Raw genomic sequence first — 22827 nt, 5'->3', positions numbered from 1 at the left:
CTCTGTGACCCCATGAACCGCAGCATACCAGGCCTCCCTGTCCATCACCAACTCCAGGAGTCTACCCAAACCCATGTCCATTGAGTTGGTGATGCCATCCAACCATCTCATCCTCTGTCGTCCCCTTCTCCTCCTGCCCTCAATCTTTCCCAGCATCAGGGTCTTTTCCAATGAGTCAGCTCTTCCCATCAGGTGGCCAAAGTATTGGAGTTTCAGTTTCAACATCAGTCCTTCCAATGAACACCCAGGACTGATCTCCTTCAGGATGGATTTGTTGGATCTCCTTACAGTCCAAGGGACTCTCAAGAGTCTTCTCCAACACCACAGTTCAAAAGCAGCAATTCTTCGGTGCTCAGCTTTTATAGTCCAACTCTCACATCCATCTATACATTACTACTGGAAAAACCATAGCCTTGACTAGACAGACCTTTGTTGACAAAGTAAGGTCTCTGCTTTTTAATATGCTGTCTAGGTTGGTCAAACTTTCCCTCCAAGGAGTAAGAGTCTTTCAATTTGATGGCTGCAATCACCATCTGCAGTGATTTTGGAGCCCCCCAAAATGAAGTCAGCCACTGTTTCCACTGTTTCCCCATCTACTTGCCATGAAGTGATGGGACCGGAAGCCATGATCTTAGTTTTCTGAATGTTGAACTTTAAGCCAACTTTTTCACTCTCCTCTTTCACTTTCCCAAAAAAGATTTAAGTAAAATGTGTACTCTAAGAATCTGAAGAATGCCTTATCTTATAGTTTCAGACACTTCTTGGCAAGTTCTCAAGTAGCTCAGAGGGCAGGGAGCCAAAGCTGCTTCCAGGAGTGGGGAGATCCCTTGTGGTACAGAGTCCAGGAAATTCCCTACCCCAGGAAGCAAAAGGGAATCTTATAATGTTAGCACAAGGCCATGTAACCTAGCAGTTGGCACAAGGAATCAATCACCATACCACATTTACTAAACTGTCAGTCTCTGGAAGTTAGAATTTGGTGTAATTTGTACCACATAAATTGGCACATAGGAGTTCATCGGCTTGTCCAATGAATTACTGAAATGTGGAGCTGAGGTCCTGGAAAAGCACACCAGGGCAAGCCAGGAGCTGATCACACACCCACACACACACACAAATGGTGGGGTGTTTGGTTAAAACATTCAACAGTCATAACCACTTTGGGGAAGGTGAACAACATCCATTTGGGGGCGAATAGGCAAAAACAGTCTCCCTTCTCAAGTCAAATTCCTGGCAAAGGAAACCCAACTTCTACCCAGCCAGTCAGGCCAGAAGAAGACCACAATGCTGAGTCTTTTATCTTTGAATACCAGAGCTGGCTTCCCCTTGCTGTCTCATTTGCATAACTGACTGCACCACCTGGTTAGACCTGCTCCCTCAACCCAGCACATTATGACACACAATGCCCTGTTTACAATTCATATACAGTATGTATAAAATGAAGTATGTTGAGAAACACTTCTTTGAATGCTCGTCTGGTGTACGGGTTCTGATCTATCTGTAGATTCTACCACGAACTCAAAGTCAGTTTCCCTGAGAAAGTCCCCAGGCAAGGACTCAAATGACAGGAGTGGTGAGAACCACATAATGACGCAGATCTATACATGGTCCTGAGGCTGTCACATAGATAACCAAGATTCCAAAATTAATATAAAAAGAACACACTTTGAAAATTTTTACTTATGAAAACTGTACAAAAAGTCAAATATTAGTATTTCCACTGCTTTTTTACACACTCTTATTTTTTGGAATCTGAGCATTTTAGCTGATGTTTTTGATTTGTGAAAAGGCAAAACAAACAAGTTTGTGCTTAGGGCTCAGAAGTCCAATAAATCCGAGTTTAAGTGTGAGGTCTAACACTTATTAGCTGTGTGATATGACGCACTATTTAATTTCTCTACTATTTAACTTCTCTAAGTTTCCTTAAGTGTTAAGTGAGGTTGATAACTACATGTAAATTAGGATGACATCTGACAATTTACATAAGATGCTTAACGTAGTATATGACATTTAATAAGCCCCTGACTGATTTCAGTACTATAATGTTTGTTGGTTCGAGAAAAAAAAAAAAACCTGAAAACATAAATATTACAAAGTACCAAGCAAAGCTCTTAACAGAATGAATACAAGAATTAGTATTAATAATGACTCATCATCCATTCAACTGCTGCCTAGATCCTCCTGAAGTGAAAACAAAACAAACTAGCGAGGTTTTATTCTGTGAATATGGGAGAGGCGTCAACGCTATTTTATTGGAGAGAAAGTGACTGTACAACCCTCGACAAGACAAAAGGGATTAAAATAGCCCACGTTCCACAGCACTTTGTGATATTCTGGAAGAACCTCAGGACAAAGAAATTAGTCGTGAGGAAAAAAACCAGTGTATGAAGAGAAACAAGCATTCCCTCCAAGCCCACACTCGCTCATATCCCTCAGGCCAGACTCCCGTGAAAAATCACTGAAGGGCCCACACTACTCCCATCAACTGCGTACGAGGGTCCCCAGTTGGCAGGGTGGGCGCCAGAATCTTGTTAATTCAAGCAGCCAACACGGTTCTTGAGAGTCAAAGGCACTACACTCCCTCGCCCCACGTCCCAAGGGTGGGGTCCCGAGCAAGCACCTTGAAGCCGAGACGGGGCTTCTAACTCAGCGCGTCGCCAGGGCATCGACGCCCCCTCACCTGGGGACGCCGGCGGGTGAACCGAAGGACCAAGGAGAAACCTGAACTCTCAAGACCACAGCGTAACTGGACTGAGAAGACGAGACACGGCCCTTGCCTCCCCGGCAACACTTGTCCTGCCTTCGCCTCACCTCTGGGCCCTCCCCGGAATCCGAGGTCCCTCCCCCGCCACCGCAAGAGCCTCCTACCTGACCCGAAATCCCAGGCGCCGCCACCAAACCGGAAGCAGGGAGGCGGAAGGCCGCTTCCGGCAGCTGCCCCCTGCGCAGGCGCAGTCGCTTACCTGTGGACGGGGCGGTCCCGACTTAATAGGGATGCTGTGCGCAAGCGCCATCTGCACCTTGCGAGGTCCAGAGGCTGTGATGTCAGGGAGACGATGTGCGCAGGCGCAGTAAACCTTCCGGCAGGCTCGGGGAGGACCTCCCGCCTGGCTCCGCTGCGGAGGACCGGAGGCAGCGGGGGTTACAGTGTGGTTACAAACACATATCCGGTTGGCCTCAGCGGCAGATCCTATTTGCAAACGGTTGACCTGCGAGAGTGGATTTCGTCCCGAAGTAAGACCGCAAAACACTCTGTCCACTGGCTCGTTATTGGCACTTTGAGCCAGTGCCTCTCTTTTTAGGCTGCTCTTGGCAGGTGACCACCTCTCGAGTTTTGCTCCCTATGTGTAAAGAATGGTACCAACTCTCATTTCTGTGGTTGTGAAACCTCTCGGGGGAAGAGGGCGTCTTCCTTCCCCAAACGTCTGCTGTTTCATTTAAGTGGAAAACTATGCTTTTGCAAAATTGTCTAAGCCTGTGCTTTCCTATGTGTTTTTCATGATGGTGCAACTGTGATGAGTTCTCGTCTAATTCATAAGAATAAAAAATGTATAATTCATAATATAAACAGTTGCATATTCGAAAATCAATTGTGGACTTCTAGTTTATATTCAAGGATTCAAAATAAAACCATGCCACAAATCTTTATTGAGCAGCTACTATGATATTGTAATTGTACTACATATGCAAAATTGAGAAATGAAAACAAACCGAATCCTTATGTTCTAGAAGCTGTAGATTTCCACCAGTATCTTCTTATGGTTTGTCCTCTTCCACCATGGAGAACTGAGAATTTATTCATAAAGTGTAGGAGGAAACAACTTTCAGAATTAGACACTTCATTTTAGCATAAAATACTATTGCTTTAAAATGAAATTTTGCTGCAACAGGCTTGAAGAATACATCTTGAAGCCGTTAAGTGCCCTTAGGAGTTGTCTAATGTACAAAAACCTCTTTTTACAAACTAACACACATTTAATTCACAGTACTAATATGTAGTAAAGCTAGACTGAGGTCTAGCTCCTTCTAGCCCAACAGTTAATTTCTTTATATGTTTAATTCACCTATATTGACTGAATATTTCCCTGAAATCACTTGACTTGTAAAGTCACATGGTACTGTTTCGTGGGTAATTCTCCCACCTACTAGTCAACTTATCCATGTACTTGGGAGGAATATCCAACTGTGTTAAGTTAAAGGATCCCCTACATGCCCATCTTCTGCAAAGGCATTCGTGTACATTTTTGTACCTTGTTCAGCATCTATTGAGCTTCTGTAATGTTGGGGACTGTGCTCTGTACTAGTGATGTAACAAGGGACCCATGAATCACGAAACCAAACTCTCAAGTTGATTCAAATCCCACTCTCCAATTTACCCTGTTATTGTAGCCTTTCTAATGCCTGGTTCAAAGAGAATCAACAGTTTTTCATTAAGTATCTGTTAGAGTTGCTTTGATTATTAGTTTATTTTCGTAAGCGGTCGTCTGTCTTGGTGGGTGGTGCTTATCAGGTAATAACAGGAATTATTATCAAGAGCCTCTGTGAGCTGGAGCTCTCAATCTGGTAGCGATTTCACATTTTAAGAAAACAGTATGACATATCCTCTGTAGATACAAAACAGAGTTCGGAGAATAGGGACTGACAGGAGACAGACACCTATAAACAAACAATTCGGTACAACTTGGTGCGCAGGGGGTTGACCGTGACAGTCACGACGTTCCAGCTTCAGGCTCCCATTTGTGTGATCACTTCCAAGGTCTTGTTAGGGGGCCCTAGAGCTGTTGCCACGGTCTTGGGTTTTTGTAAAAAGTTGCAAAAGGTAGTTTTGAATTTTTTTTTCTTTCTTTCTTTCTTTTTTTTTTTTTTTTAAATAAAAGGGCCGTCTAAGTGGTCCAGGTCTCGGGGCCTGATAAAACATGCAACCAATTACGGTGCACCCTGACGAAGGTAGGAGCGGGCTGGGCTGGAAGAAGACAAGAAGTTAAGTGCCCTTATGGAAGCCCTTATGGAAGTGCCGGAACTCACTGCCATACCTCTAACAACCTTCTGGGGCAGACACTCTTTCTTCGGGAAGAAAAGCGTCCTGCAGCAGATCCTGAGGCCTCAGAGGCAGGGCGGGAGGCCTACCGGTGCTCGGATGCCTGACACCCACGGCGAGGGTACCCAGCCCACCGCGATCGCACGCGGTACCCGGCCTCGCGCTATCTTGTCCGTCCCGGGCCTCCGTCGCCGGGGACTTCCTCCCCACCCCCACTCCCCCGCCCCTACCGGGCCGCCGTCTCTGCGCATGCCCAGGAGGGCGGGGGCCGCCTTCCCCGCTCCGGGAGGAAGGGCCAGAGCAGGTGATGTGGGAGCCGGCGGGGGCATTTGCCGGCGACACTGAGCGTGAGCCGGAAGTGGGGGAGCCGAGCGCGGCGCCGCGGGAGCTCGGGGCCGGACCGTGGCGACGGCGGCGGCAGCGGCGGCCCCGCGGCGGGAGGCGGAGGAGGAGGACGATGAGGAGCGACGGAAGCGGCGCCGGGGGACGCTGCTGCGCGGCGCCGGCTCCCGAGTGCGCGGCCTGCCCGCGGGTCTGAGTGAGTGCGGGGCGGCCGGTGGGGGGCCTGCGGGGAGCTGTTCGCCGCGGGGCCGTGCGGGGGCGCCTCCGCCGGCTGAGGGGGCAGGAGAAGCCCTGACAGACGCCGCTGTGGGCGCCTGGGACGCGCCTGTGCCCTGCGGGCCTGGAGGGGGCCCGGGGCGCGTCTGAGAGCCGCTGTCCGCGGCGTCTGCAGAGACGCGCGCGAACCCCAGCGCCCCCCGCTCCGGCCCGCCCACCCTCGGGACGGGTGCGGCCGGAGCTCTGCTCCCAGGGCTCAGGGGGCTGGGGGCGGCCTGGGCCGCTCACGTCGGGGACAGGCCGTGAGAGCCGCGGCTGTCGGGGCAGGAACTTCGGGGCGCTGACGGAGCCGCCTAGGAGCACCCCCGCGGAGTTGAAAGTCTGTCTGGCTGCAGACGCCCGTGTCAGCAACGTGTATGGATATTTTTCTGCAAAATGCATCACGAGAGTTTACTGCCCAAGGCGTCACAACCGCCCCCCCCCCCAACACGTCTTATTATTCAACGGCTCTTTGAATTACCTTAGTTACCTTCACCCTGTAGTAGGGACTCAATGGAAAGACAGAAGGAAATGTGGGCTCTTAAGTGTCAGGCTCGCTTTTCGTGACATCTTACTGCTGGTGTCACTCGGCATGGATTAGTTAATTATTTTTCGTGGGCAGGCTTAGATTGCTCGCATGTCTTTTTTGCTAAAAGGTTAAGTTTTGTTCCAAATAAGAAGTAAATAAGATGTCACTGTTGACCGTCTAGTGTTCTTGTCCTGCTGACGACCTAGACCGCTCAACCCAGTCGTTGTTAATAGAGGCTTACTGGGTGCCCAGCTTTGCTCAATCTCCTGAAAATCTTTAGGCGGATTTCTGTAAGGTGATGTCACTGTCATCAAGGAATCCGCAGCCCGTGTAAAGCAGGTGAGTTAGGCTACACTAGGAAGTGCCACCGCGTGAGTTTGTGCAAACTGCAGGACGTGGCGTGGTTGGCAGTAGGGAGCAGAGGTCCAGGAAAGGCTTTCTGAAGGAACTGCCACCCGCGCTGGGTTTTGACAGAAAAAAAGAAGGCGTCGCCCTCTTTACTTCCTGTGTGCAAGGACTCAGGTATTCTCCAGCGAGTCCTGCCATTATTTAAAATCCAAGTCGAGCAGACCTGCTAGTTGTACTTTCTCCTGGTCTGCTCTCGTAGGTAAGTAGAATGCTTTAAATTCTGTCTCCTACAAGGAGCTGCGTTTATCAACGCACTGTATTACATTTGATCTCAGCCGAGTTTTAATTAGGTGTTTGATCCCCTTTTTACCTAGGAGGAGACATATATTTAGAGAGGGAAAATGGGTTGGCAAAAGCCACCTAGCTATTAACATACCGAGCTTGGAAACAGGCTCCTTCCCATCACACAGACACTGCCTGCCATTGATAGTTTCCTTTGGAATGAGGAAAGGAAGCCAGATTGTGAATATCTGAACATACGCATCTTGGCCTTCCTCCCATCTTCTCAGACACACCTCAGGCCTGGGTGAGAGCATTGACTCCCCACGCTGTCCTGGGTTAACAGTTTGACTTAAGTAGGATAGGGAAACCCTCCACCCTCATGTTTTGCCATGATCTTTCCTCTCTTGTCACTTAGTTCAGGGGAATCTATTTCTATTTCTCTGTTTTTTCTTTAATTTAGAACTCAGTTGTTACTCCCAGATTCTAAAATCTTTCTAATTCCTGTTTAGTCACCTCCAGAACGTTTGAGGTCCTTGTATACTCTTTTCAGAACAGACCTTTAAAAAAGGATTCTAGTTTTTTCTAATTAAGATTTTTCTTTCCCTCAAGTGATAGGCTGCATAATAAATTACTGCATTTTATGTTCCTGTTTCTTACAAGCCTTAACTCCTACAGCAGTACATGGTACTGGAATTGCGAAGCTGTAGCATTTTCAGGGCATGAGCTGTGTGTATTTATGGGTTAGCCTGGGAATCTTGCTTCTCCTGTAACATTGATTTTACAAGAAAATGAGTTCTAAGTTTCATCCATTTGGTTAATTGTATTTAGAACACTATCCCTTCACAAGTTGGAAACTTTCTGAATTACATTATCATTTTTTATTCTAACATCACTGTTTGCATTTTTAGCCTTGTGGATCTTTTTTCTTTTTTTAAATTTTCTTTCTTTGATATTTATACTCTAAGAACAAATTGTGATTGACTTCCATAGTGACAAGAATCTGTTTTTTTTTGTTCTCTTAGAGTTGACTCTTATGTGCCAAGTCTTCTGTGTTTCAAGTGAAAGGGAAACCCAAAAATGCTACTGAGCTGCTGTCTGGTATAGTGTTCCAGATGTCTGCTCAAGCTGATTGAAATCCCAGTTTAAAATGCTGTCTGAACTCTTCAGTTGCTATCCAGCATATCCATAGGCAGTTATTGTTCATTTGTCCCATAGGACTATTAATACTCGCTCTTTCATTATTGATGACATGTGGGTAACCATTAGGGAAATAGATAATTCATTCTGCGGTGTCTCCAGCACGCTGATCGCAGCTATTTGTGTTTCCATCTCAGCTGTGCAGCTGGCATGGTTCCTTAACTCCCCAGTGCTTAGCAGAAAAGCAGATACACTAAGGCGGGAAGGCTGAATCTGCTGCTCTGTTACTTGAAACGTGACTGGAAGCTGTGAATTCCCCCAGAGGATACCATTCTCCCCTTGTGATGTAGGGGTCAGGAGTGACACGTGAATTTGCTTCCCACTTTTTAAGTGTTCCCTTGAACCTACGCGTGGTTTTGTCACTTGTTGGTATTTTTTTTTTTTAATGTATGAGCAGTTTTGTGGTTTTTTTAAACAAGATGTTCCTACAATAATCATGTGAGATGGACATAAAAGCCTTTAAAATAATAGTACACTTAGGACTTTTTAAAATGGTGTTTTTTAAAAAAATTGTATTTATTATTGGTTACTCTTCAGTCTGTTTTTGAGGAATTCCTATTTAATTCATATATAGGTAAAACATTTTTCATAGTTTTCATAAACCTTTTACTGTTGACAGAATCAGTAAATGAACATATACCGTGCAATTCGATATAAACTTTTGCAGTTTAAAAATAATGAGGATAATTAGCATATACTTTTTTTGTGAGACAGTTCCAACCTTCATTAAAATAAAATTTTATCTATGATTGAAAGAATGACATATTTGTCCAGTTTACTCTGCTGGGAAAGATTGAAGGCAGAAGGAGAAGAGGGCGGACGAGGATGAGATGGTTGGATAGCATCACCAGCTGAGTGGACATTAATTTGAACAAACTTCAGGAAATAGTGAAGGACAGGGAAGCCTGGCATGCAGCAGTCCGTGGGGTCGCAGAGTGGGACACAACTGAGCGACCGAACAGCAACAGATTATTGGGACAATCATAATTAAATGTATTCATTCCCATAGTTTGAGTTTTAGTTCTTAATGTAAGTTGTTAATCTGTAAGTTTTTAGATAAAATATTGCAGCATAAAAGACTGATATGAAGAGACTGCCAGCCTCACAGGGAAAGCAGTAATATTCTTCGGTGAGGAGGAGGTTGAGGGTCGTTGTTACTGTAGACTTGGAATTAATCTGGAAGGTGCTGTTTGCATCACTGACATTGCTTCTTATTGGAGAGAATAACCTGAGTTCCCTGCGCAAAACAAAGAAAAAACCCCGCAGAGTTCATGGAAGCTCATGATGGTCTTTGTGTACCAGCTTTTCTTCCCCTCCCATCAATTACAAATTCCTGAAACATAACGATGTTGATTATTCTGTGAAGATTGTTTAGCCAAAGTTATTTTCTACAGCTTTGACTGTGCATTGTTTAGAAATATTACCTTGATAGTGGTGGTCTGGGAAAGAGACTGAAAATGTTTGATGAGTAAAATATTTTACAAACCTCAGTTGAAATATAAAATCACAATGTCTCCACACATCTGTGGTTTCTGGAGTCCTGTATCTCTCAGTAACTTTTCAGGTACTCTTAAAAAGTCACATAACCAGGGCCTCCAAATTTCCACTGTACCAGTTAGTGAAAACAGTATTATTTATAATCCAGGGCCTACTTTCCAATTCCAGCCTTTAATTTTTCTCTATCACCTATACAGTAGAATTTGTGAGACCTTAGGTATTATTCAGGTAACTGCTTCCTTTTACAAATGTAGAAACTCAGAAAGTGATGTACAAGGATGCTTATTCAGAGTGGTTCCCCACGTTTAAATGTGGACGTGACTAGTCACCTGAGGTGTGCACGGCAGCAGTGACTGGGTCAAAGCCTCACTCAGGGCGATAGATGACCCAGGCTGAAAGGTCATCTCCCCATGTTTGTCGTCTGTCTTATGGCCATAATCCTTGGGAACCTGAAGGAATTATGTGTCTTTACTGAAGATATTTTCTCTACCAGCACCTAAAAAGGTTTAGAAACCGGTATGTATTATAATGCACAAAAGATTTAAATTAATGTAGTACCTCATTCTTAATTTAAAGGTGTTAAGTCTCTACAGAAAAAAGGCAATAAAATTAGGTAGCTAGGCAGTGTAGAACAGTGGTGCTCAACTTTTTTTTGTTTCAGAGCACCTTCACATTTTAAAAAATTATTGAGGACTCCAAAGAGTTTTCATATATGTAGACTATGTTGAAAGGTATTAATTGTGTTAGAAATTAAGAGTGGGAACTTATAAAATACATAATTTTACCACTTAAAAATAACAGTAAAAAAATCCATCGTATTTTAACATAATAACATTTTTATGCAAATAGCCATCTTTGCCAAAAAATTAGCAAGGAATATAGCGCTGTTTCACATTTTTGTAAATATCTTTAATGTCTGCTTAATAGAAGACAAGCATGTTATCATGTTTCTGCATTTATTGTCGTATGGTACGTTCTTTTAGGTGAAGTTTATGAAGAAAATCAGGCTCACACAGATTTATAATTGTAAAGGGGTTATTTTAATAGTCTTTTCAGATAATTGTGGATATACTCAACAGATGGTAGTTTCTTAAAGATCAGTTACATTGTGGAATCTGAAATCCATATCAAAGAACTTTTTGTCTCCGTTATGGTAAAATCCATTGGTTTATCTTTCAGTGATTTTTTTTTTTTTTACCCATGCTTGATTTTTGTGACACCAGTCATTGGTCATTGAAAATATTAGTTTACTGTGCTGGGCAGATTCTTCCAAATATTCACACATTTAATATGTTGTCAAAAATCACATTTGTTAGTGTCCTTACCATCACAGTGCCATCAGAAAAGTCTCTTAAGTCAAGGAAGCTATTGGCACCTTCACTCATTTTCCAGAAAAAATGTCGGCCAAACACACAAGTCTGAATAACCACAGTTTGTCAGTTGTCTTTCTAGGTAAAAATGGTGTCACTGAAATAAAGCAGCTAGTTCATCCCACACCTCAAATGTATTCAGTACAGGCCGTAGGGTCCCAAAGATTCAGATGGAACTGCGCCCGCAGGCACACTCAGCGTTGGCGCTTCACGTGCCCCCCTTGCTTGGTCACTCGTCACAAAGTGTTGAAACGTGGACTCACTGATGGAGATGTGATAGAGTACGATGGCGCCTGCGTTTTGCTGCCCCTGTCTTGAATCTTGCCAAGGCACCAGCCGTTTCACCCATCTGTGGTCTGGTACCACCAGTGCAAATGTCAAACAGTGAAACGGCAAATAGTGTTTCAGTCTACTTACACTGATCCTGTTGACATGAAACACCCTTTGAATGGACCTTGGGGACCCCAGGAGTCTGCAGCCACACTTTGAGAACTACGGGCATAGAAAGGTCTCAGGTTTCATCGGGACCTTGTAGTTTACCCAGTTCAACTGCTCTGCTTCACACTGCCCTTGCCAAGTATTTATTTAGGTTTTGTTTGGATGCTTCCAGTTCCTGTGAATAACTGTGCTAAATGAATAAAAATAAGAGACATAGACAGCTGCTTGATGAAAAGTAAGAGAAGTTCTTAACCCTGGAGTTGTGCTTTGTCCTGTTATTTTAAAAAATCGCATATTTATAAATTTTGAATCGTCTGCAGTGTCTGTGATTGAGATAGCAGATGGGTGCAGGTATTGGTGGCATTGCCTTTCATCTTTAAATCGGATGATAGCCTGCGCTGGAATCTGACAAGGCTGGGAAAGCAACCACGGGGCTGTTCTGTGGTTTAGGCTGGGCTTGAGAACACCCTTGAGAACTCATATAATATCATTGAGGGTGGGCACACACTTGTATTAATCTCTCTTTTTTAAGCCTCAGCTTATAGAACAGTTACTTAAATATTTCCCCTTAGGAATGGAACCGTTTGCCATCTTCCAAGTCCATGTGTGAGCACGTGACGGAGGTCAGGTGAGCGTGTCCGTCATCGCTCCCTCAGTTGACTGGACCCTCGGCTAACCATTAACCAGCGTGGTGGTTCTGACAGCTCCAGGCTATCCATTCTTTATATCTTTAGCCTTAAACTGCTTAATGTACTGATATTTAAAGATAGGAAGCATACGGAGCGGTCACAGTGAACCAAACTAGTTAATGTTGACCATAAAATTCTCACAGTGATCATCAGCAGATCCATATGTTTCATTCCTATGATCCAAGTATTAATAGAGTATAAAAAGATACTACTAATTGTTTCAAAACTGTTCTTTTTAAAAAGAAAACAATCATGATTAGATTTACTTTGACTATGCATAATAAAAAATTAATCATGTTTTTAATAGGTTATTTTTTGAGAAGTGTTCACTAATATCAATTGACATTTCTAACCACTTTATCTAAATAGAAAGCACAAAAATTACTTTTCTAAGATTGACATTTTTTATTTAGCTGTAAAACATTCTATAATAATGTGCTTATTTTTGATACTGTAACAGATTTAGTCTGCATATTATTTTATATTAAGCCCTAGAATCAGCTGTTTTTCAAAAAAACAACATTCGTTCGTATATCATGCTTTTTTGCTCATAATTTACAGAAACCATGGAAAACATTAGCTAAGGAGGATTTGTTTAGTTTGGGATAAGTTTGCGTTGCTTATGAAGCATCAGGTACTCGACAGACAGATAAATTGAGATTATGGATGAAGTAGACATGAAGAATTCATAATTCATAAACAGGTATGATGGAGGCATGAGAAAGAATGAAATCCCCGAGGGAAAGAAGGGTCAGTATACAAGTCCTTGGAAAACACCTGTGTTCAGGGGTGGGTCAGAGGGAGACACACGAGAATTTGATTCTGCTGGAAGCCGAGGAAGATTCAGGATTTAGTGCCACTTAGCAGTACACTGTTGCAGTGTGGATTGAGAAGACTCCATTGGATTCATTAGCAAGTGGGGTTTGCTTTTTATGAGATCCTCTGTAGCTCACTCTTTTTAATGAATTCTCTTAGTGGTTAAGCAGGTACTGGAATGGTTAAAGACACAGATGGACTTGAGAGTCATTTAATGTGTGATAACTTGGCAAAGGCATAATTGAGAAATGGGAATAAGTTAGATATTTACTTAAAATGTAGGACTTTCCTTGTAGCTCACTCGATAAAGAATCTGCCTGCCATGCAGGAGACCTGGGTTTGATCCCTGGGTCGGGAAGATTCCCCTGGAGAAGGAAATGGCAACCCTCTCCAGTATTCTTGCCTGGAAAATCCCATGGACAGGGAGCCTGGCGGGCTACAGTCCACGGGGTCGCAAGAGTCGGACACGACTTAGTGACTCCTCCACCACCAGCAGGCATAAGGTTAAAGCCATGGTGATGATGTAAAAGGAGCGTGGAAGGTGAGGGATGCTGGGGACCAAGCGTCTGTGCTCAGCAGGCCCGATGCCCTTTCCCTCTACGCAGCTTTTCTCATTAGTGTCAACTTTGGTTTCACTTCAGCTATGTTAAATTCGCCATTTCTCTGGATTGCTTATGGTTCTGAGATGTTATCAGCAAATGCATTGCAGCGTGCAAAAGAGCCTGGCAGAAAAATCCGTCTCTTCTGGAAACACCTTTCATAAAGTTTGCCTCCTAGGATGTACTTTTTAAGGGCTAACTAATTGCCTTGCTTATTCTGCATGACCAGCAGCAGTGGTCTTGGGTTCAGCTGCACATTCTCAAAAGACCCAGTAGACCATACCTGACACCGGCCTCCCACTGCCTTGTTGAAAGATGCAGATAGAAAACCCGGCCTGGCAGCACCAGGTCTATCATTCCAAGCGACAGCTCAGGCCGGTGGAAAGAGGACGCAGGGCTGGGAGCCGGCGGTGCTGGGAGCGAACTGCTTCATGCTCCACAGGAAACCGGATCTTTTGTTGTGGGACACGGGCATAGTGTCCAGGACTCAGCAGAGAACGTGCCAGGCACACACCTTACCCCACTCAGCCCAGACTTACCTCTGTAGTGACGTCAGGTCCACCACACAGAGTGTTCCTCGAAAATATTTCTGATCGCCTACCTGTAGGAGGTTCCCAGGGAAACAGTGCTTGAGGGTTAACCAGAGGTCATTATTTTTTCATGGAGAAGAGGTTTTGTTAACCCTTTATTCACACTAATTTTTTTGGCAAAACAAATGGGAAACTTATTGCTGGCTCTAGGATATGTGGACTGTTTTCAAGGGAAGTGTCCATTTTTTACTGACCGTCATAGCATCTGGGTTTATGCGAAGTTATTTTTACATCTCACCAGATGGCTCGAGTTACGGCTTGAGTAATTGTACTTTGTTGATAGTTTCATCAAATTTGTTAAGTAAGAAGTCCTTCCTGGATTGTTTGCTAGATCCAGTTCCTTTAAGAGCATGGAGGTATGGTACAGAATGGGGAGCAGAAGTCATTGGCAAATTGGGTTAGGAAAAATAAGGCAGTCCGTGAGCAGAGATCTCTTTAAAAAACCTGTATGTGCAGTATATTAAAGAGAAGACACACACAGTCTCTAGAACATTTTTTAGTAACCAGTCCTTAAAATTGACTTCCATTTGCTATTCCTCAAAGTGAATTGACTTTTATTGACTTGCACAGTGTAACAATCCATTGCAAGATTTCATTTGTGTATCACAAAGTCATTTAATGTAGGTGACTTTTCAGGAAAGCTTTGTGGAAAACTGCAAGGTTAATCCTATTATTCCTAAGCAGTAATGGACTGAAATATGCCACTTTTCTGATGTCCACTCTTAAGTATACATGTCCAGTGTTCAGAATGCAGTTACATGGACATTTTAAAAATTTTCATTCTACCGAAAAGAAAATTCAAACTGAAAATAAGTGATACACCCAAGATTACTTAACAAATACATGGTAGAGCAGACTTGAAGGTGGTGGGATTTTACCATGTTTTTTTCCTAATATGTCACAAAACAAATGATATTTGAGTTACACATCTCTCTGATACTTCTGTCATAAATGATTGGCTTGACTGTGAAAAATAAAAAAGTACCTTTTTTCACTAAAGAAATATCTTAAATGATATATTTTTCCCAAATGGTACAGTGCTCTAGTATATTTGTATGTTATATCCCAAACCTTATTAATCCTAATCATTATACAAACATTCTTTTGTTTTGATGTATAAAGTAAATGCCAATCTATTTCCAAATTTTCCTAATAGAAATCCTAGGTACAAATGAAAGTCGTTCTGTTACACTTACATAAATAAAGATTAAATTAAGTGAGTGTTAGCATTAGATGCAAGGGAAAGTGGTCAGCTGTGTTTCTGAGACCTGCCCCTACCGTGGAGGTTGCAGAGTAGCCCTGCCTGGTGTACTGGTGGGGGGTAGTGGTCCCAGACCGTGAGCCGCGCTGCTGGCTGACCTGGACAGTTAATGCAGGGCCCGGCTTGTTGAGTGCAGTGTGGCCCCTTCCAGCCGGGCTCTCCCCCAGGCCTGACCCCTGACACTCAGGCACTGCTGCTGTGTCTTTTAGGCTTGGATTTTTGTCTTCACCTCCCACACCTGCTTCTCTGGCCTAGCATCGAGCTTACTGTAATAAAACTTGCCACAGCTGGGTGGCAGTGTTGATTTCAGAGAAACTTCAGAAAAATGCTAAGCTGTTGGTTTGTGTTCAGAGTCTTTTGAACGAAAAACTCAAATTTGAAAATCCATGTTTAGTGAAATAGTTAACTGTTTTTGGTGAGATAATGATGGAAAATTAAATTTATTAAATCATCTAACTCGTCTTTATAGCCAGCATAATTTAACTTGATCTTCAGTATTTGATGAACTAAAATTCATCATAAAAATGCTACATGTAAAAATTTATGGCATACAGTAAAGTTTTAAAAATAAGTCATTAACAATTATTTATTAAATTTAAGACTAACTTATTTATTGATAGTTTTGTTAGTAAAAGAGAATTTTTTTAATGGTACTTAAGTAGATGACAACGAAAAATTGTAGCATCTCACCTCTTTTGCCTTTTTAAGACAGTATGCCTAAACTTTATTTGATTATAAAAGCATTGACTTCTGAAAGCTTTTCTTTTGTATTTTCTTTACATCAGTTATATTTTTCAGCAAAGTTTTAAAAGATTTTTCCTCCAGTGAGTAATTTTCTTCACTTACCTCTGGTTCTCAGATAGAATTTCTGTATCTTTTTTTCACACCTATCCCCAAGTGTTCACAGCCTTATCAGTATACCGTGGCAGTCTTTGTTGACTCATTGGTATGAAATTGCCGTAAGGGCTGTGTAGCACGTTGCGCAATGCTAGCAGTCCAAAGTTTCTTTTAAGTCAGTTGTGAAACACAAATTATTAGACTCTTTCTCAAAAATAATACAGTATTGGAAGGGGCTTCCCAGGTGGTGCTAGTGGTAAAGAATCTGCCTGCCAGTGCAGGAGATGCAAGGGACAAGGGTTCTGTCCTTGGGTTGAGAAGATCCCCTGGAGAAGGAAATGGCAACCCACTCCAGGATTCCTGCCTGGAAGATTTCATAGACAGAAGAGCCTGGTGGGCTACGGTCCATGGGGCCTGAAAGAGTCGGACACGAGTGAGCGACTGAGCCAAATTTTAAATTATTTTTTAAATTTAGCTAGGCAAACCTCCAAATGGGGCGGGGGGATACTTTTTTTTTTTATCCTAGTTTAATTATAATTTTTTTGTATAATGTGGAAAATTGAAAATAAAATATATTGGATTGATCTTGACAGATTAGACTCTGTTAACTCCCTCTTTAATAAAACTTGCCCTCAACCTACTTAGCTCAATAAAGATGTAGGATACAAAATCAATGTACAAAAATATGTTGTGTTTCTGTATGCTAATAATGACCTATCAGAGAAATTAAGACAATCTCATGTACGGTTTCATCGAGAAGAATAAAGTAGGTAGGCAGAACACTCCTTGACATAAATTGCGACCATGTTTTTTGGATCTGTCTTCACGAGTCATGGAAACAAAAGCAAAAAATAAGTAAATGGGGCCTAATTAAAAGATTTTGCACAGCAAAGGAAACCATAAACAAAATGAAAAGACAGCTTATGGACTGGGAAACAATATTCACAAACCATGAGACCAAGGGCTTATTTTCCAAAATAGACAAATAGCTTATACAGCGCAATATCAGAGACACAGCAAAACACCACAACCCAATCAAAAAATGGGCAGAAGACCTAAATAGACATTTCTCCAAGGAAGACATGCACATGGCCAGCGGCACGTGAAAAGATGCTCAGCGTCTACTAATTAGAGAAATACACACCAGAGCTGCAGTGAGGTACCACCTCAGACGTTCTCATTGGAAGGAAAGGATGTTGTACCTGCCTATGTTGATGGCTGTTAACTAGACTTACGGTGGTGGTCATCATACAGCATGTCCAGTAGACCTGAACCTAATGTTACGTGTCAGCTTCACCTCCAGTTAAAAGCCTGCCCTCACCCTCCTCGGCTGACCAGTGGGTGCACCAGGAGCCTTGGCGGCGTGCTTCTTGGCCTGCGGGCTCTTCTGCCTGCAAAGCTGGGACATGGTCAGTCCATGTAGGCTCCTGAGCCTCTGTTCCCTTCTGGAAAACATTGGGAACGTGGCATCAGTTTATTTTTCTGTTAAATCAAGGAAAATACATGGATGAAAGTATTTCTTAATGCATTTTTTAAAAAAGACCTGCATTTTTTTTCTTTTTAGAAAATGAATAAATTTGATGCATATTTGTCTTTCGTCAACACAGCAGTGGAGGGTGAAAGCAGAGCTTGAGAACCGAGGGGACCAAGAGAGTTAGAACAGTCGGTTTTGTGGATGGACTGATGTAGGTTTCCAAGGATTCTCCTAGTGACGGAATTTGTTAAGCATGGATCTGACTTTTAAGCTAATAGATACACGTCGCCTCACTAACTCTCTCTCTCTCTTTCTCGCTCTAGGACACTTGCCGAGAGCCACAATGGAAAAGTCCTGGATGCTGTGGAACTTTGTTGAAAGATGGCTGGTAGCTTTGGCTTCCTGGTCTTGGGCTCTCTGCCGCATTTCGCTTTTATCTTTAATAGTGACCTTTCATCTGTATGGAGGCATTGTCTTACTTCTGTTAATATTCATATCAATAGCAGGTATTCTGTATAAATTCCAGGATGTATTGCTTTACTTCCCAGAACAGCCATCTTCTTCGCGCCTTTATGTTCCCATGCCCACTGGTATTCCACATGAAAACATTTTCATCAGAACCAAAGATGGAGTGCGTCTGAATCTTATTTTGATAAGATACACTGGAGACAGCTCACCCTATTCCCCAACTATAATTTATTTTCACGGGAATGCAGGCAACATAGGCCACAGGTTGCCGAATGCCTTGCTTATGTTGGTGAACCTCAAGGTTAATCTGCTGCTGGTCGACTATCGAGGCTACGGAAAAAGTGAAGGAGAAGCAAGTGAAGAAGGACTCTACCTTGATTCTGAGGCTGTGCTGGACTATGTGATGACCAGACCCGACCTTGACAAAACAAAAATTTTCCTTTTTGGCCGTTCCTTGGGAGGAGCAGTAGCTATTCATTTGGCTTCAGAGAATTCACATAGGATTTCAGCCATTATGGTTGAGAACACATTTTTAAGCATACCGCATATGGCCAGCACTTTATTTTCATTCTTTCCAATGCGTTACCTTCCTTTATGGTGCTACAAAAATAAGTTCTTGTCCTACAGAAAAATCTCTCAGTGCAGAATGCCTTCTCTCTTCATCTCCGGACTCTCCGACCAGTTAATCCCACCAGTAATGATGAAGCAGCTCTATGAGCTGTCCCCGTCTCGGACTAAGAGATTAGCCATTTTTCCCGATGGGACGCATAACGATACGTGGCAGTGTCAGGGGTACTTTACGGCCCTCGAACAGTTCATCAGAGACGTGATGAAGAGTCCTTCTCCTGAAGAGATGGCCAAAGCGTCATCCAACGTGACAATTATATGATGCTTTTCCTTTTCATTAATGCACTGTATTTTAATTTGTGCAGAATGATAAAAAAAATACTCCTTTCTAGAAGTGTGTTATGTCTGTACTTGTCTGAAGAGTGACATTAAACTTTGAAAGGACTTCAGTACTCCTTTAAAATGATCCAAATAGTTTTTTACATTTGAAAAACTATAATTATTGGGATTATTTCATACATTTTCATCAACCTTTTCAGTGTGGTTGCGTATCCATATCTTTAGTTTAATATGCTATTATAGCATATTCAAAAGTTTCTTGTTGCTCAAGATGTACGTGTAATCCGTGTGACACTTAGATTAATGACTAAGTGTGGAAGGAGACATGTAAACGAGAAACCTTTGGGTATTATTCATTTAGTAAATATTGGGACAATCATGGTAGGCAAACTTCATTCTGTAATTGCATTTTTCACCTTAAAAATTGAAATGCATGGTGGTATTTTATTCTTTGACTTATGCAATGCACTGTTTTTAATGTAAATAGTACTGATCATATACCAGTGTATATGGTAACCTGGGTTACATCTATTTTTATGTAAACTCTATTTTGTTTTTAGCCAGAAATGAAATTGAGGCCTGTGTGCAGGTCACCGTTGACTTTTGCTCTGCTGAATCCTGAGATCCAGCCTTTTCTTCAAAATAAATGGGACCCCCTTTTCCAGTGTAAATGTACCATGTTTTGTTCGGTACAGTCTGGATCATGGCATGTAAAAACAGAAATTGAGACTTTTACTGCAGCTTTGATGTGCATATTTGAACTTTTTAACATTTGTATGAATAATTTTGGTGGCAAAAAGAATTTTAGCTTCTGTCAGTTTTGTAAGTCTACAGCTGAGCCACTGATAGTGGTCATAACGAAGGTCAGAACCTGTTTAAGAATCAATTAGAAAGTCTTATTACATTACTATACATACTGTTTTACAAAAATTCCTACATTTGCCTTTTTAAATCCAAATATCTAGGTGGATCTATCCCACTGAAGCCAAGGTAACGTTTATTGGACTTTCTGAAAATAGAAGTGACAAAAACAAAATTAAATGAAAATTATATTCTTCAGCCTAATGTTTCAATTATAAAATAGAGGAGCTGCATCAAAAGACAGCTTTAGGAAGTCTTATTTATTCATTTTCTACATGTGAGAATGTGTGAGTGAAAGAACTCTAGAGCTTTTTATCACAGAACCTATTACTACATTTAACCATTAAATGGCCGTAAGTGAGAAGTAGTATTTAGACATATAGAAGAGTAAGAAAAATCTTACTTAAAAAAAGAGCCCCTTAAACTTAAAAGATTTACCTGAAAAAACAAGCAGTCCTCAAGAATTAGGTAATTGAGATGTGTACATTATTACGTCAGCTCTAACGTATGCTGTTTTGATTATTTTAGCTGTATTTATTGGCTTTGTGCAAGCAGTTCAGGCAGAGAAAGAATGGGTCAGTAATCTTGACCTCAGTCAAAAACTCTTTCCGTGAAGACAGGGCTAGAGACACTTGCCAAATCACATTCTTGTCTCTCACTTTCTGTCAGTGTTTAGGAAAAAATAAAATACAGCAAGTGTGATTTCTCAAGGATAATGTTTTCTATAAATTGTAAAAAGTCATGCTTTAAAAAAAAAATTGGAAATGCATATCATGGAAGGTGTATTTTGTATGTATAAATTCACGACAATTAAAGGCTGCTTTCATCCTGTCAATCATTGCTGTGTAGAATGACTATCCCAGATAGTAATACATTAAAAAGAAAGAAGACACGAAAATGTAATGTATCTAGACATGAGCTTACCCAGACTTGTGTCATTTTTTAGCGTTTACAAAGTGCATTATGTTTTCTTGTGATCATTTAGTACACTGTGGAGCAATTTATCAACTTTAGTTATAAATACTATACTGATGAAGCATAAAAAGCTTTTTCTTCATCAGTGTTTAATGCTGCTGTTTTTCTTAGTACTTCAGGTTTATTTGTTTGTTTGTTTGTTTTAGCAACCTCCCCACCCCCTTTTTTTGCACCAGGACTTCAGAAGTTGCATGTATCCCATTCCTATCTTCATTTTTCTCTTTGGGTTGAGGAGCCTTTCTGCAGCAAAGGGGAGAGGTTGTGCTAGGGCTGTAGTATTTGAATCTTTCCTAGCTTCTGTATTTGAGACTATTTCCTTAGATGGGAAACAGGTAGAAGACAAACTCCTGTTATCAGGGGTTCATGAAGCCCATGGCATCATTTTTTTTTTTTTTTTTTAACATCTAATTTTGTGGCTAAAGCAACTGGTCAATAAAACATGAATTCATGAGTCACACCTTCATTTTGGACTCATCTCTTAGCGGGTATAGGCTTGTGTCCATCCTGTTTATTAATTTCTGTCTCATTTATGCAAGAGCAGCTGTAGGAGTTTTTAACTGTAATTTGGAAATCCTAGAGTGATTTTTAAAATGGAAGAATGAAATTCATTGAGATCAAAATCCATTATTTTAAAAGGGATTATTGTAAGTAAAATGGCAAAGAGTATCCTAAAGAAAGAAACTGCAAAATACAGGAGGAAATCATTCCTAACAGATAAAAGAATACTGACAAGATAGAAACAACTGGAAAGGTAAATGTGACATATTGTCCCTAAGGTTAGATCTAGGATGGCATTAGCTGCTGAGGTCGGTGAAAAGGAAGCAGAACATGTGAATGCAAGGCGTTTCTAATAGAGAAGGCAGCTGGAGCACTTGTTAACTGTATCTACCCTATGTTTTTGCAAATACTTTGTAAAACTGGTATTTTCATTAAAATGGTATTCTGAATTTTGCTATGGGGCAGCTTAAGTTTATTTTTTTCGTGACTAGACAGTTGATGATAACGTGTGTTCCACCTTTGTGTCACCAGATTAATGATACTGTAACACTTGCTGAGGGGTTCATGCCACCCAATGCTTTCATACTCATTTCTTACGAGTAGTTTACAACGTTTGGCTTGAGATGGGTCTGGGCTTGTTTGGTGGACTTAATGAAGGCCATATTCAATTTTATATAAACTATCATGCAAGCCTGGCCAAAGTGCAGTTTTTGATTGAGTCCCTTCCTTGAGGTTAGGAGTAAATATGGTAAGTCTTAAAAAGGGATGTCACGGACATCCCTTTTTAAATTAGGTCGTGATTGAGAGAGACCCCAAACCTCCACTCACCTTCCCCGTCTCTGTTTTTCTTAATATGTTTGACTGCAGTTACAGAGAAAGAAACGTGAAGAGTACTTTTGGATTATCCGCTTAAATTTATTTTCATATCACTCAGGTAAAGTTGTGAATGACAGAGCACAGACATCTATTTTTTAAATCAGAGTAGAAAATAAAAAGTACTTCTGTTAACTTATATTGCCATATATGCACATCATCTTAGCTAATCAGAAATAGTGTATTCATTTGTGTGGCGAAATAAATGCATTCATTCTAATAGTAGTCAACACATTTTTGCCAGATGGCGCAAATATACCTCCATTTATATTTTGTTTCTCAAAAATGTAGTTTAACAATAGGACTGTGTATAAGAGACACTTTTATGAGAAGTGTCATATATACATATGTAACAGGGATGAGTGTATGTTGAACAGTTTCTGTCAGTACACCGTATGCTGAAAATTCAAGTTGTTTTCAACCTATTCAAATACATTCAGGATAAAATAAGTTAATCCAGTTTCAGAATGTAAATCATATTTTGTTATTTGCCATATTTTCTTTGAAGCCGTAATAAAATTTTATAACTCAGATTTGAATGTTTTAGTGCATTATGTGGTAATCATGGCAAGCAAACATTTACATTTGTTTTTTTACAATAAATTTCTTTTAAAATATACTTTCTATTTTTCTGTACTGACATATGCAATAAATTGATACATTAAAAGTTTGATTAATGTCTTA

At 41.5% G+C, this 22827-nt stretch overlaps 2 protein-coding genes across 6 annotated transcripts in view; one reads left to right on the top strand and one right to left on the bottom strand.

Moving 5' to 3' along the window:
- Positions 1–5156, bottom strand: part of LIG4 (DNA ligase 4) — an 11245-nt gene extending 6089 nt beyond the window's left edge. The window contains exon 1 of one of the 4 annotated variants that reach the window (XM_043477767.1): positions 5034–5156. The gene's annotated coding sequence lies outside the window, so the exon portion shown is untranslated. Of the gene's footprint in view, positions 1–2620; positions 2840–2868; positions 2959–5033 lie in introns of those variants that run through there. The other 3 variants (XM_043477764.1, XM_043477766.1, XM_043477765.1) reach the window with 3 other exon arrangements.
- On the top strand, positions 3085–22827 carry ABHD13 (abhydrolase domain containing 13). 2 transcript variants are annotated; one of them, XM_043477768.1, is made up of 2 exons: positions 3085–3234; positions 17886–22827. In XM_043477768.1, the coding sequence occupies exon 2, from the start codon at positions 17906–17908 to the stop codon at positions 18917–18919; it is 1014 nt and encodes a 337-aa protein (XP_043333703.1). In that variant the 5' UTR covers positions 3085–3234; positions 17886–17905; the 3' UTR covers positions 18920–22827. The 2 variants fall into 2 exon arrangements, with proteins under 2 accessions (XP_043333703.1, XP_043333704.1); XM_043477769.1 differs by lacking the exon at positions 3085–3234 and adding an exon at positions 5446–5576.

The sequence above is a fragment of the Cervus canadensis genome, chromosome 9 (assembly GCF_019320065.1).
Source record: "Cervus canadensis isolate Bull #8, Minnesota chromosome 9, ASM1932006v1, whole genome shotgun sequence".
In the NCBI taxonomy this organism is placed as follows: domain Eukaryota; kingdom Metazoa; phylum Chordata; class Mammalia; order Artiodactyla; family Cervidae; genus Cervus; species Cervus canadensis.
This window is presented reverse-complemented; position numbering and strand designations above follow the sequence as displayed.